General features: G+C 42.6%; 2 protein-coding genes across 4 annotated transcripts in view; one reads left to right on the top strand and one right to left on the bottom strand.

Moving 5' to 3' along the window:
• Positions 1 to 5855, bottom strand: part of elavl1a (ELAV like RNA binding protein 1a) — a 6562-nt gene extending 707 nt beyond the window's left edge. The window contains exons 1-7 of one of the 3 annotated variants that reach the window (XM_053497038.1): positions 5724 to 5855; positions 4547 to 4611; positions 3327 to 3504; positions 2873 to 2976; positions 1716 to 1869; positions 1404 to 1629; positions 1 to 971 (exon numbers count right to left, since the gene is read on the bottom strand). The exon at positions 1 to 971 is cut by the window's left edge and continues 707 nt beyond it. In XM_053497038.1, coding sequence (XP_053353013.1) covers positions 647 to 971; positions 1404 to 1629; positions 1716 to 1869; positions 2873 to 2976; positions 3327 to 3504; positions 4547 to 4582 — 1023 coding nt within the window. In that variant the 5' untranslated portion in view covers positions 4583 to 4611; positions 5724 to 5855 and the 3' untranslated portion in view covers positions 1 to 646. Of the gene's footprint in view, positions 972 to 1403; positions 1630 to 1715; positions 1870 to 2872; positions 2977 to 3326; positions 3505 to 4546; positions 4612 to 5723 lie in introns of those variants that run through there. The other 2 variants (XM_053497047.1, XM_053497044.1) reach the window with 2 other exon arrangements.
• A 3578-nt stretch (positions 5856 to 9433) lies between these two features.
• samd7 (sterile alpha motif domain containing 7) lies at positions 9434 to 12685 on the top strand. Its single transcript, XM_053502420.1, has 8 exons — positions 9434 to 9630; positions 9709 to 9817; positions 9983 to 10092; positions 10199 to 10280; positions 10540 to 11180; positions 11703 to 11824; positions 11932 to 12042; positions 12319 to 12685. The coding sequence occupies exons 1-8, from the start codon at positions 9537 to 9539 to the stop codon at positions 12520 to 12522; spliced, it is 1473 nt and encodes a 490-aa protein (XP_053358395.1). The 5' UTR covers positions 9434 to 9536; the 3' UTR covers positions 12523 to 12685.
• Positions 12686 to 12960: the final 275 nt, after the last annotated feature.

Consider the following 12960-nt stretch of genomic DNA (forward strand, 5'->3'; position numbering starts at 1 on the left):
ACAAATCGTTTCAGGTCTATTACAGCTATTAGACTTTCAAATCCGATCTTATGATAACAGCCATGCAGCAAAAGCGCCATGACCTATGTGTGTGTGTTGGTGTCTAACGATACTACACACATCAAGATCTGAAAACTACACAAACTGGTTAATACATGGAAAAACAGATTAAGTTGTAAAGAGGAAAAAAAAAAAGAAATACACTGGTAATTATGTACCTCAAAACTGGAAACAAAAAACAAATGTCACTACTGGGATTTTAAACAAATAATCAACCCCGCTTACAGGGAGAAAAATCCTACCATGGCTACGCCAAGTGAATATACTACAAAAGAAAAACAAAAAAAAAAGGGTAGAAAGAATTGTGTGTAACTTCTGATAATTCAGTCACAGGTTTAGGAGAGACTGCAGCGGTGCAGAACGGACTAACACACGGCAATAACCAGCTAAATGACACGTTACACAGTTAAAGTGATGGACTTTACTGTTGCCACTGTGAGTGCAGGGATGTAGCGACATGACATGAGGGGCGTGTGTGTTTGATAACGATGATGAGCGCTGTGTGTGGGGGTGTGTGTGTTGTGTGTGTGTGAGAAGCAGATGAAACTCTAAAACAGCGGCCTTCGCCCCCCTGAGCAGCGTCTGTCTACTTGTGGTTCTTGCTAGTTTTGAAGGACACCTGAAGGATCTTGTCCCCCAGTCTGTAGCCATTTAGGCTGGCGATGGCCACGGCCGCCTCCTCATAGTTGGTCATGGTGACGAAGCCGAAGCCTTTGCACTTGTTGGTGTTGAAGTCGCGAATCACTTTTACATTGGTGACGGCGCCGAACGGCCCGAACATCTGCCACAGGATTCCCTCGTCTGCGTCTGGACCCAGGTTATAGATAAAGATGCACCACCCGGCCTGAGTGCTCGAGCCCATGTTCGCCCCAGACAGACCGCCCATGTGGTCCACGCCCATCGGGGAGAACCTACACACACACACAAAGAAAATCTTGTTATTCATATACAGTGATCGGCCAAAAGTGCTACAAGTGTGTTCCGATCGGCTTAAAAGAGGACAACAAAAAGCTAAATAAATGCAAAATTTTATGTTGAATGAACAGATTCAAATTCAAATATTATTTGTCACATACACAGTCATACACATAGAAATAAATTAGAATATAGAATTAAATATAGAGAAGAACAGAATATAAAATACGGGAAATAGAAAAAAAAAATTTTTTTTAACCTGGCTGTACTAAGTATACACAGTAATGACTGTACAAATATGCAAAATATGGTAAATGTGCAAAAGAAAAATGAAATGAATAATTGTCCAGAAAGTATGCAGAAATGAAATGACCGCTCTGGTGCGTGTGTGTTTGTGTGCATGTGTGAGAGAGAGATGGGGTATATACCTGAATCTCTGGGCCTGGTGATGTACAGGTCCTCCGAAGCGACGAGACTGTGTGTGATAGACCTGAGGGATGACCTGTGTGTTTTTAATCTGATTGGGATTGGCAGCAAACTTGACGGTGATGACCTCAGCAGCACCGGGAGGTTTCTGTCCGTTCAGCTCTTTAACAGCGTCCTCTGCCTCTGAGCGCTTGTCAAAGCGTATGAACGCAACACCGCGGGAAAGACCTGACAGGAAAAGAGAGGACAGGATGTCATGAAGTGCTCACCAGGCGCAATGTTATTAGCAAACGGTCTAAAGGTTTCCAGCTCACCTGTAGTCTGATCGACAAGCACGCGCGAGTTAATGATGTGTCCGTAGCGTAAAAACATGTCCTCTACGTCCTTCTGCGTCATGTTCTTAGGAAGGCCGCTGATGTACAGGTTGGCATCCTTGATGGAGTCCGAGCTCGGGCGAGCAAACGACACCTGCAGCGAAAAAATAAAAGAAACACAGTGCGCACCCTTTAACAAGACGGAGATTTCAGAAACTCTCAGGTACGTGTTACCACCAATAACACAATTCTAATGCACGGTGACAGAGACGGGATTGGTCCTAAACTTAACTGTGTTAAAGATATGTGACTCATTTAGAAAAATCTAGACAGCAGCATCTACGCAAGTAGTTTAGCATGTTATCGATCTAAAAAAAAAAAAAAAAAAAAACACACAAAAAAAAAAACACAAAACAAACAAACAAAACGTTTGTTAATTTGCTCAATCAGGCAGCGTAAAAAAAAAAATACAACTTTAAAAAATGTTGCACTTAACTCAATGCTTAAGGCTTAATAAATATGAATCTATAATGAACGATAGTTAAGTCCTTAAGAGCGGAACAAGTTATTAACATCCATCTCTTTAGCCTGGAATATACTTGCTCTTGTATATGGACATGACGGCTGCTGCGCTGTATCCTGTGCACAGAATCGGAGTTAAACTGTACTAGAGTAATCCAAATAGGGCTGACGTCACATGGACAAGATAACCTCACGTGATGTCAGTGGTGTCTAATGTGTTTTGCTATTGAGAACCTTAGAAGCTCTGCGCAGCACTCTGCTCTGAGTAGCACTCTGCTAGATCTTCCAGATCAGTAAATACTTTCCAGAGTAAGGTCAAAGATTTTAATCTGGGATGTAGATCATGATTTAACGGGAAAACAACAACAAAATGAACACTGAGCGCAACCTGACACTCAGGAAGATTTTGGCTCAAAAAATGGATGCCATATAAGGATTTAAGATAAGTACCCAGCTGAGCGCGTGTGTAAAGCATGCATCAAGTATAACCCAGGCCTTAGTGTGGAATGTTACTGAGCGAATCGTACACAACCCAAACCGACAACTTTACCAAAAAAAAAAAAAAAGAAAGTAAAAGACGAACCAACGCAAAAAAGGCCAGGCGTGATGTAAAATATGTAGTGGTGTAATATTACCTTGATGGTTTTAGACTGTAGCCTCAGGCCATTCAGAGTACTGATTGCTCTTTCTGCATCATTAGGGTTTACATAGTTAACAAAGCCGTACCCTAAACTGTGGCCTGGAGAAAACAACACAAAAGCAAAACAATAAAAACAACCAAACTGAACCAAACAAAACAAACAAACCAACAAACCAACAAACAAATCTTACGAATAGAAAGAAACAAATCATTAAAATATCAGAAATGAATTAACCATGTTGCAGGGGAAAAAAATCTGGACAAACCTTGAGTAAAAAAATATTAAAATTGAGCTGGAAAAACCACTGAAGCAGTTAAAAAGTCATTAACCTTTTTTTATTATTCTCTCTCTCTTTTTTTAAATACGAGACTAGGATATTTTCCGGACTTATCGGTGTGTATCGTTGTGATATGCGCGTTTGAGATATTTAGATTTTATGTATACGAACCGGCGACTTTATCTCGGATGAGCTTTGCACTCTCCACCTCGCCGATGCTGCTGAAGAGACTGCGCAGCTCGTCCTGAGACATGTTCTGTGGCAGATAGTTGACGATCAAATTCGTCTTGCTGTCCTTCATGTCCTCCAGCATGTGATCCTCGTAACCGTTCGACATGTCGTACACCTCCTGAGAGATGGAGAGAGAAGGGGGGGATATTCACACGAGTGAGAGGAGGTAATCGTGTACTAGTGACTTTTCCGGCTAATAGACTGCTCGGGCTTAAAAATTTACTTCAAATAAACATTATGTTGTTTAATCGTTAAAGCTTTAATAAACAGAGGAAATAAACTCAAGGCATAAAAAAAGTGCTTTGAAAAAAAATTAATGGAGAAAAGAAATAGAAAGGAAATTAAAAAAAAGAAAAACAACAAAAGGTGATTAATTTAACAAATTAGTAAAAATGTAAATAAATTACTATATTTCAGTAACTATAGCTTACACTCAGATATAGATGCGTGTCATATGCCGTATTTAAACCCAAACAAATTAGAGATGCCCAGTATAAAAAGCTCCGCCCCTAAAGCTTCCAGACACAGCTAATAAAATTTGGTCCTGGGGTTTTTGCGTTGCAGAAGATCTGATCTCTAATCTCTATCCATCTGACCTGTACACTCTGACCTATGGGTGTTTTCCTCTTACTCGTATTGTCTTCGAGCTTTCCAAATAAATGAATAAATAAAGGATTTGTATCCAAGACTAATCTTGTTGCTTGTGAGCATGACACAGAAACAACGATGAGAAACTAACAGCAGAAAACAGTCATAAAAATAATTCTGTAACAAGTCGTGCACGCGTACACACACACCTAGCTGTACTAGATCTCTGATACCTCCGCCCATCATTAATTTTTCTTCTGCACGTTTCTGCTAATATTACTATCATAAGAGTTAAAACTAATGCTGCCCGTATTTGTCGCTTCTTCGTACAGCACAGCATTCGTCTTGGTTAAAATGTCACAAAGATGAGTGGAGTAAGAAATTAAGCTTTTTTTGTTTAGTAATGCCACTTTGTGAGAGCCGTCGTCGTGGTTTTGTCAACCCAGCTAAACTCACCTCACCCGCTCTTCGGGTGTTGAACAGGGAAATAACGAAACCTGGCACAGACCATGAGGTGAAAGCGTGTCTCTCTCTCTCTCACACGGTATCCCTAATAGATAGAGTCTACTCACTTTTAAGTATCTAACGTGTCCCCTTCTGACTGCCATGAAGAGCCGTCACAGATCCCAACTCTGATCTGAAGACACCAAAGAAACAAAATGAGGTGATAAAAATACACGCTGATTTAAAAAGTGAAAAGTGGTGAAAATGTAAAAAAAAAATGGGGGAGGGTATTATTATTGTAAATAAAACACGAAGACTTTGGGCTGAGAAGCAGGGATGACGAAAAAAAAAAAAGAGACAAAAGGAAATAAAATGAAAGATAAAGATGAGCCGGCTTCTGTTAATACCTGTGGAAAGAACATAGAAGCCATCAGGCAGGAGAGCTTCAGCGTGTATTTTCAACACCTCACTTTCACTAGACTCTTAACACTGTATATACACTTCTCTCTCTCTCTCTGTGTGTGTGTGCGAAATATCAAAAGCTTATCGGGTTTATCGCAGCTTTAATTTACCTCCATCACCGTGTCCAGGGGGATAAGTTACATCTCGCCCCATACTAAAGATCTCATCACTGCGTGTGTGTGTGTGTGTAAAACTTACTTTATGGTTTACAAAATGTCTGAGGGCACAACCCCATCTGCCTTTATCGTAACGTCCTACACAAACACGACGCTATTTACTATTCGCCCCTTAAATTGTTGCTTAAGCTAGCTCCATCTAGCATAACAAGCGCGTCCCAAATACCGCAGTTCCCTTTACACACCTTCAACACGCCGCCTCGCTCACTTATACGCACTATGTAGTCTCCAAAATGGCGCCGTTTGAGACGCCGCCATGTTTTTTCCCTTTCCTGTCAGGGTTACACATTAGCATGGTAGCTAAGAGCGACGAGTCGGGCGCTAATAACGACAAAGCGATGCGGGGTTTTTTTTCCCTTGCGTTTCACGGCGTTTTTAAATCCAACTCGAGCTTCTTTTTTTGTTATTATTGTTTGTAATTATTAGTATTTATTTAACACTGATTTTTCATTTTATGCAGAATCTGATTCCCGCGCGCGCGCTCTCTCTCTCTTCTCTTCCACACGCCGAGGCTTTAGGCGCGCGAGCAGGCCGCACCCGGTTTACCTCAGAAAACGCCCGGTTGTTAGCTACATGCTAACAAATCACAGCGTCATTTTCAGTATTATCATTTTAAAAAACGATTCTTGATTGATTGTTATGTCAGATATTTTCTTATAAATCTTACCTCTACTTCACCTCCGCTCCAAATCTTTCTCAAAAACAATGAACAAAAATAAGACAATAAAAAAAAAATCACCTCAGAAGCGCTTTCGGTCTGAACGTGGCTGCGAGCGCGTGACACAACACTGCCTCTTCGACGACACTGTAACCGGAAAGTGTCGACCACGCCCACTGGCAACAATCTCCGCCTACTTGAAGCTGATTGGCTGAGACTAATGTCAATCTCACTATGCGTCAGAACAGTTCCGTGTTCAATGGTTCTTTTAAACAAGATTCGACTCCGTTTGGTTCATTTCGTTTCACCTTGAACATGAATAAGAATGTTAAAAAATGTATGATGGAAACTTAAACCAAAAGGTTTCAAACTAAGAAATGTAGTATTTAAAAGTGGCCTTTATTACCTTTTACATTTACATTAAAGACATCTGAATGCGTGCTTTAGGTTTTGTCTTTTTTCACCAGTGCTTGGATTCAATCAAGGTAGAACGATTTTCCAGTGCACTGGACCCCTGATCTGATTCACATCTGAAACGCCGGCCTCCCAGGAACACACTCTCACTCACTCATTGTCTATATCGCATTACCACAGGTGACAGAGCCTATCCCAGGAGAATAAGGGCATGAGGCAGAGTACACCCTGAATGGGGTGCCAATCCATCACAGGGCACACACACACACACACACACACACACACACTCACACACACACACACACTACGGGCAATTAGAGAATGCCAATTAGCCCAACCTGCATGTCTTTGAACTGTGGAAGGAAACCGGAGTACCCAGAGGAAACCCACCAAGCACGGGTAGAACATGCAAACTCCATACACACACAAACCCCGAGGTGGGAATCAAACCCGGACCCAGGAGGTGCACTGCTAACCACTACACCCCTTTGTCACCCCCTAACTCCATGTGTAAATGTCTTGGAGCGAGGTCAGTACTTAACGGGGGTGGGGTGTGGCGCTAACTCCCAGCCAGGTTCCTGTAACGTGCAAATGGTGTTGATGAATGAGTGTGTGTACAGTTTCCACACACAGGCTCTTCCACAAGTCGATTTTCAGTGATCTGCTGAATGTTCACAGACGTCCAGCCTTCTTTTAAACATTTTCATTCTTTACATGTTTTACCGCGACTAAGAGTCTGATCACTGCACTGTGACTGAAGCCGCCTGTAATTCATTCACTTTTACGCCTTTTACGCCTTCATTCACCAGAAATTAAATCCCGGGTTGACTTAAACGCCTGACTCTCGACCTCTTAAGGTTTCACCAGTTGTCCATTTAACGTTGCATGTACAGGAGCGCTCTATAACCCAGAGGTTTCTTTTCAGGAAACTCTTATGAATAGTTCTTATCATGTGGACTGAACTGTGTGTACTGTACCATACTGCGTGTGTTATGAGCTGTCACTTATACAGGTTTACTCACAGCACTACAGAAGGGACTCGACCCCACACCCTTACTGTTAATACTGCAAAGGGTGATGAGAAGCATAGGAATTACACATGTGTGTGTGCGAGGGGAGGCTTTGTGAGTGTTAGAGGGGGATTATGGGAGTTTAACGAGCTCGCTCACGCTGCACACTTCATTACCTTCAGAGCAGATTACAGCAGGACACGCTACGCACGGTACAGATCTGAGCGCGTCTCCACACCAGCTTGTGCACTTTGTTCACTTTTCGGTTTGTCTGGCTCGTGTCTCGTCTGCACCGGGAGGTCAGGTCAGTGTAACATCTCCGTCAGCACTCTGTGTCATGTGTACCATGATGTGTTTGTTTATTAAAACCCTCAATAAGTTGCAGAATTTAACATTTTAATAATAATAATAATTATAATGAAAACAGTGATCTTCTAGTTTAAATAGTAAGAATTTGGCATCAATAAAAATCTTTAAGGCGGTGCGATGGCGTTGTGGTTAGCGGCGTGGTCTCCTCAGTGTGGTCATGGGTTCGAGTCCCGCCCCCGGGGGTCAGTCCGAAGACATGCAGACTAGGCTAACTGTCCCCAGTGTGTGTGGTTGGCGTCCAGGGTGTACCGTGCCCCGAGTCCCCTGCCATAGCACTATATGTATTCTAAATAAAAATTTATAGATTTTTAATACTAAATAAATAAATAAATAAATAACAAGAAATTAAAATATAAATACATGAATAAATATATAATGGGTATCATAATCAATCCAAAAACAAATTAACAGTTTATTATTATTATTATTATTATTATTATTTAGTAAGGTAATTTGTTATTTATAAGCTAAGGAAATGTACATAAACAATAATATTGTAATACATAAAAAAAATGACAGAACTACCAAATAAAAAAAATTTAATCAAGATAAGTGAATTAAAAAAACACAATAATAAGCATATAAAATGATGAAAATAATAAACAAAACATTTTTAAACAATTAAATAAATGAATGCATTCTTGTGATTTTTATTAGCTTTACTAAACGACTGATGTTTGTACAACTCTGACTCAATTTGAGAAACATTTTTTAACATCTGATAAATATTTATCAGACTGATGTGATGTAGTTATTGCTGATGCTACAGAATGACCGCCCCGCCACGTTCGTCATGCTAGAGGAACGTTTTTATCCTGAGGCTGGAGTTGCACTGCGCTAACTTACGCACACACACACACACACACACACGCACACACACACACAGATTCCAAACCTAAGATTAAAGGGCTAAAGTAGCATTTGTCTTTTTACTGGTTCAGCTAGTGCTAATGCTAACTATATCACCTCATAGTGTTTATAAATGCCATATGGAACATGATGATGATGATGAGGATGATGATGAGGATGATGATGATGGCTCAGTGTAAGTCGTCAGCAGTTTCCCCTTTAATCCTCTCCTTTAATGAGATTACAAGTTAACAAATCCTGCACTCAGATTAGCATGCACACACACACACACACACACACACAGAGAGTACAATACAGCTCAGTAATGAAACAATATAAATTTGTTTGTTTTAATTAAGATTTACAATAATCCCTCATGAATAATTAAAATAAAATAATGTCTGAATATATATTATAAATAATTTTAAAATCATTACATCACAGAGCCACACCTTTCAAAAACAGACTGCAGTGTGTTAAATAGTGTGTGTGTGTGTGTGTGAAGTTAAATTGCATGTATAGTATATTTAGATATTTAGATTTATGCAGATGAAGCCACGCCTCCTGCTTTAGACACCTTCAGTCAGAAAACAGAGATTCAAATTTATTTTCTTTCTTTCTTTATCCACATGGAAAGTATGGTTTGAATTTTTCCTCTTTTTTTCACATCCATTGTTTTAAAAAGTGAAATATTTTACAGAACAAATCAGGGGAACCTGAATCAAGAACCCATAAATAAAACTCTTATTAAAGATGTACAGATTTAAATGTAAGTGTGTGTGTGTGTATGTGAGGAAGAGGAGGGTGTGTCCGCCCGGTGCTGCTGGAGGCTAATGAGCTTAGCGGTTAGCATGGCCTGATCAGGAAGGTTTGCTGAGGGTAAAACGATAAAGCGCAGGATTACAGCTAACACATCTCGGTAAAGTGCTGCACACTCAGGAATTAGCTAAAGCGATGATTAGCGTGGAGTTAAAGGACATGCGGGTCAGCAGATGCTGCACAAACACACAACACACACATGCAGGGATTACACACTGCAGATCGACGTCTCGTTATATAACATCAAGTTTACGAGCTCATCTTAAAGACAAAACATGGTCTCATTTTATACACATGGTGTGTTTTATGTTGTTTGTTTGTTTGTGCAGAGTGTGTGTGTGTGTGTGTGTGTGTGTGTGTGATGACCCCGAGAGATCAGCTGAGGAAGATGACGGCGTTAGGAGAGCAGGATGATAAACACTGGTACAGACTGGTGAACAGCGTCTCTGTCGGAGGTGAGACTCCACAACATCAGCGTAACGACATACGACGTGTTACAGGACACTTCAGCACGTGTGTGTGTGTGTGTGCAGAACTGAGACAGAGGCAGGAGATGATGATGAGGAACCCGATGGCTTTGAACCCGCAGGTTCTCGCTCAGATGCAGCAGAGACTGCAGCTTGAGCCGCGCTTTATCGACAGGTGTGTGTGTGTGTGTGTGTCTGTGTGTGTGTCTGTGTGTGTGTGTGTGTCTGTGTGTGTGTGTGTGTCTGTGTGTGTGTGGCAGAAACAAGGCTGATATAGCACTCTCTGATGACAACATTATAACCTACAGTACACTAAACATGTGTGTGTGTGTGTGTGTAGGGAGTTGGCCCCTCCCACTGACCTTGTCGCATCCTCTGAGCCACGCCCCCTGGCTCCCCCGCTGCCCCCCCACTCCGCCGTCTTCACTGGAAGAGCCTTCAGTTCAGCAGGTCAGATATTTATCATTATTGTACTACAACACACACACACACACACACACACACACAGTGTTTATTTATTCCAGTCCCTTCATTCCATTCTAATCTCCTGCGTCAGGGGGTTACGGCTTCCTTCCACCTGACTCCATGGAAACGGTTGCTAGGCGACAAGAGATCATCCACAAACAGAACATAGCCAGGTAACATTCTCAACATTACTCATCGCAATTTAGCGCCCTCTAGTGGACCAGAATTTTGCTGGTGTTGGAGGAATGAAATAGAAATAAGCCCCGCCCTCAGGCAGAACAGGACTGTTTGGCCACACCCTTGTTCCCTCATAAGCCAAAGCTAGAATTTACTTATAATCTGTGCGTAGCTGTATCTGATAGCTAGTGCGAGGAGTCTTATTGATCGTTATTAATCGTTATTGCTCGTCCTCCCTGAACGTGGTGTGTCGAGGATGGAGATGAACGCCATCCTGCAGCAGAAGGAGCTGGAGAACCAGCATAAGACGTTCCCCAGTAGTGTGGAGAACCCGCTGGTGTACCAGCACATCGCGCATCCCGGTCCCGCCATCTTCAGAGGACGCCATCGTCTCCACGATGGCCACGATGTCTTCGACCTTCATGCCAACAGCTTCCTGATGTCCGGCCCTTACCCACCAATCGGCACGCTGCAGAGGGAGAGGGGGCGGCGCCCCGGCCGGAGAGCAGCCAATCAGAAGTTTTCAGATAGCGGTGCGGTGTTTCAGCCAGAGAGGAACCAGACGGAGGAGAAGAACGTTGACGAGAGTCCTGGAGGAGTCTCAGGAGAGGAGAGGGAACCAGAGCCGGAAGTAAGACTGGAGACTAGTGGCGATGCTAATGCTAAACCTCAGCAGAACAAAATGGAGCTAACAGGAAGGAAAAGTTTCAGAAACACTGAACAGAGTAAAGTGTGTGTTAGCGCACAGACGGGCTGCACACACACAGACGCTGCTAGCATCAGTGTCGCTAACAGCAACAAGGACATGGGCAAGCTCCTGTTCCCGCCGCCCACCACACCGTTCTCAGCGTTCCCCTACATGTTCCCCCTGGGAGGGAGCGCTCTACTGCCCCCTGGTGAGCACTCTGTATACTCCTCTGTTTCTCTCTCAGTCTGTCTGTCTATCTTTGTAGATGTTAATCCAGAAGAGAGAGAGAGAAGATCTGACAGTCTGTCTCGTTTACGATCTGTCTGCCTGTCAGTCTGTCTACCTCTCTCTTTCTTTCTGTCTCTCTGTCCAACGGTCTGTCTGTGTATATTTGACCTGAGACAAATCATTCCAAACACAGAACAGACTTTGTGTTTATCTTTCTTTCTATCTGTCTAACTGTCTGTCCACAAATTAATCTAGAGCAAAGGTGAATCTGATACCCCCGTCTGCCTACCTGTCTGTCTGCTGTCTATCTGTGTGTCCGTCTGTCTGTGTGTCTGTCTATCTGTGTGTCTGTCTGTCTGTGTGTTTCCTCCTAAGGCGGGGGTGTTAATGTATCACTTATCAACTTTATTTTCTGTCATTACTTACTGAAGTCCTGACTGTCAAGTTACTCACAGTGCTGTGTGTGTGTGTGTGTGTGCGCGTGTGTGTGTGTGACTCTCAGCACACACTAACTTTTTCCTGAACACGGGTGAGATCTTTGCAGGCGAGGATCTTCGCAAGTGGACGGTCGATGATGTTTATAACTTTATCAGTAATATACCGAGCTGCGCTGAGCACGCCCAGGTAACACACACACACACACACACACACACACACACACACACAACCACATGGTTTTACCTATTGACCCTGACCCTGTGTGTACGTGCGTGCGTGTGTGTTGAATTCAGGTGTTTAAAGATCACATGATCGATGGAGAAACTTTACCGCTGCTCACAGAGGATCATCTACTTGACACACTGGGACTAAAGCTCGGGCCTGCTCTCAAAATACGCTCTCAGGTGCACACACACTCTCACAAACACTCTCACACGCACATACACACACACACACACACACCCCTACAGGTATATGTTTGTGAGTGCTATTGTATTAAATAGCGTGCCATTACAGCGCACTACCTGTAGCAGTCAGTGTTAGCTCACTATAAGGAGTGAGCCGTTACTGCGGTTACCGTGGCAACTAATCTTCAACTCCCTGCAGCTCCATCTGCTCCAAACCACAGTGTAGTGTAGAGTGATGATTAGACATGAATAAGGCTTACTGTGTTTGTGTAGGTCTTAAGGCGGATGGGCGGCGCTCTCTGCACGGCTGCCCCGCCCCTCGCTGCTCCGCCCCTTCAGCCACCGCTGGAGAAACACCTGGAGAGGTCATGTGATGTGATTTCCCCTTTGACCTGCAGTACAGAATTAACACAAAGTCCCAGAGTGGGCGAGTCGGAGACTGGGCACACGCCAACCACCAGGAGCGACCCGGCCTGAAGGGGGCGCTGTCCTGCAAACACACACACACACACACACACACACACACACACTGCCATAAAACAACAGGTAATAATAACTTGACTAGGCTTGTATTTTAATTATGGTTCATTACTTCAGGCAACAAAAAAAATAACATACTTATGTACAAAGGTAGTGATGAAGTTCAGTGTGTTTATAATCGCTGTTCTTACTGTAATGCGTTCTTTTTGCATATCTAAATAAAGCATTTTTTCAAATATTCTGTTTTTTTTATTAATATAGAAATGTTAAACTGTAGACATGTCTCTCGGCAAAAGTAACTAATTACATTACAAAATTACTGTCTTTAAAAATTAATCAGTTACATTACAGTGTTACTTTCTGATAAAAGTAACTAGTTCAGTACTTTTCCACTGCAGAAAATGAAAACTCCTTTGTGATTCCTCATGCATGTTG

The sequence above is a fragment of the Clarias gariepinus genome, chromosome 1 (genome assembly GCF_024256425.1).
Source record: "Clarias gariepinus isolate MV-2021 ecotype Netherlands chromosome 1, CGAR_prim_01v2, whole genome shotgun sequence".
NCBI classification, from domain to species: domain Eukaryota; kingdom Metazoa; phylum Chordata; class Actinopteri; order Siluriformes; family Clariidae; genus Clarias; species Clarias gariepinus.

Coding starts and splice junctions, on each gene's coding strand:
- samd7 (XM_053502420.1), top strand. CDS start 9,537: ATGACCCCGAGAGATCAGCTGAGGAAGATGACGGCGTTAGGAGAGCAG. Junction 9,631..9,708: donor GAACAGCGTCTCTGTCGGAG/GTGAGACTCCAC, acceptor GTGTGTGTGCAG/AACTGAGACAGAGGCAGGAG. Junction 11,825..11,931: donor GCTGCGCTGAGCACGCCCAG/GTAACACACACA, acceptor TGTTGAATTCAG/GTGTTTAAAGATCACATGAT.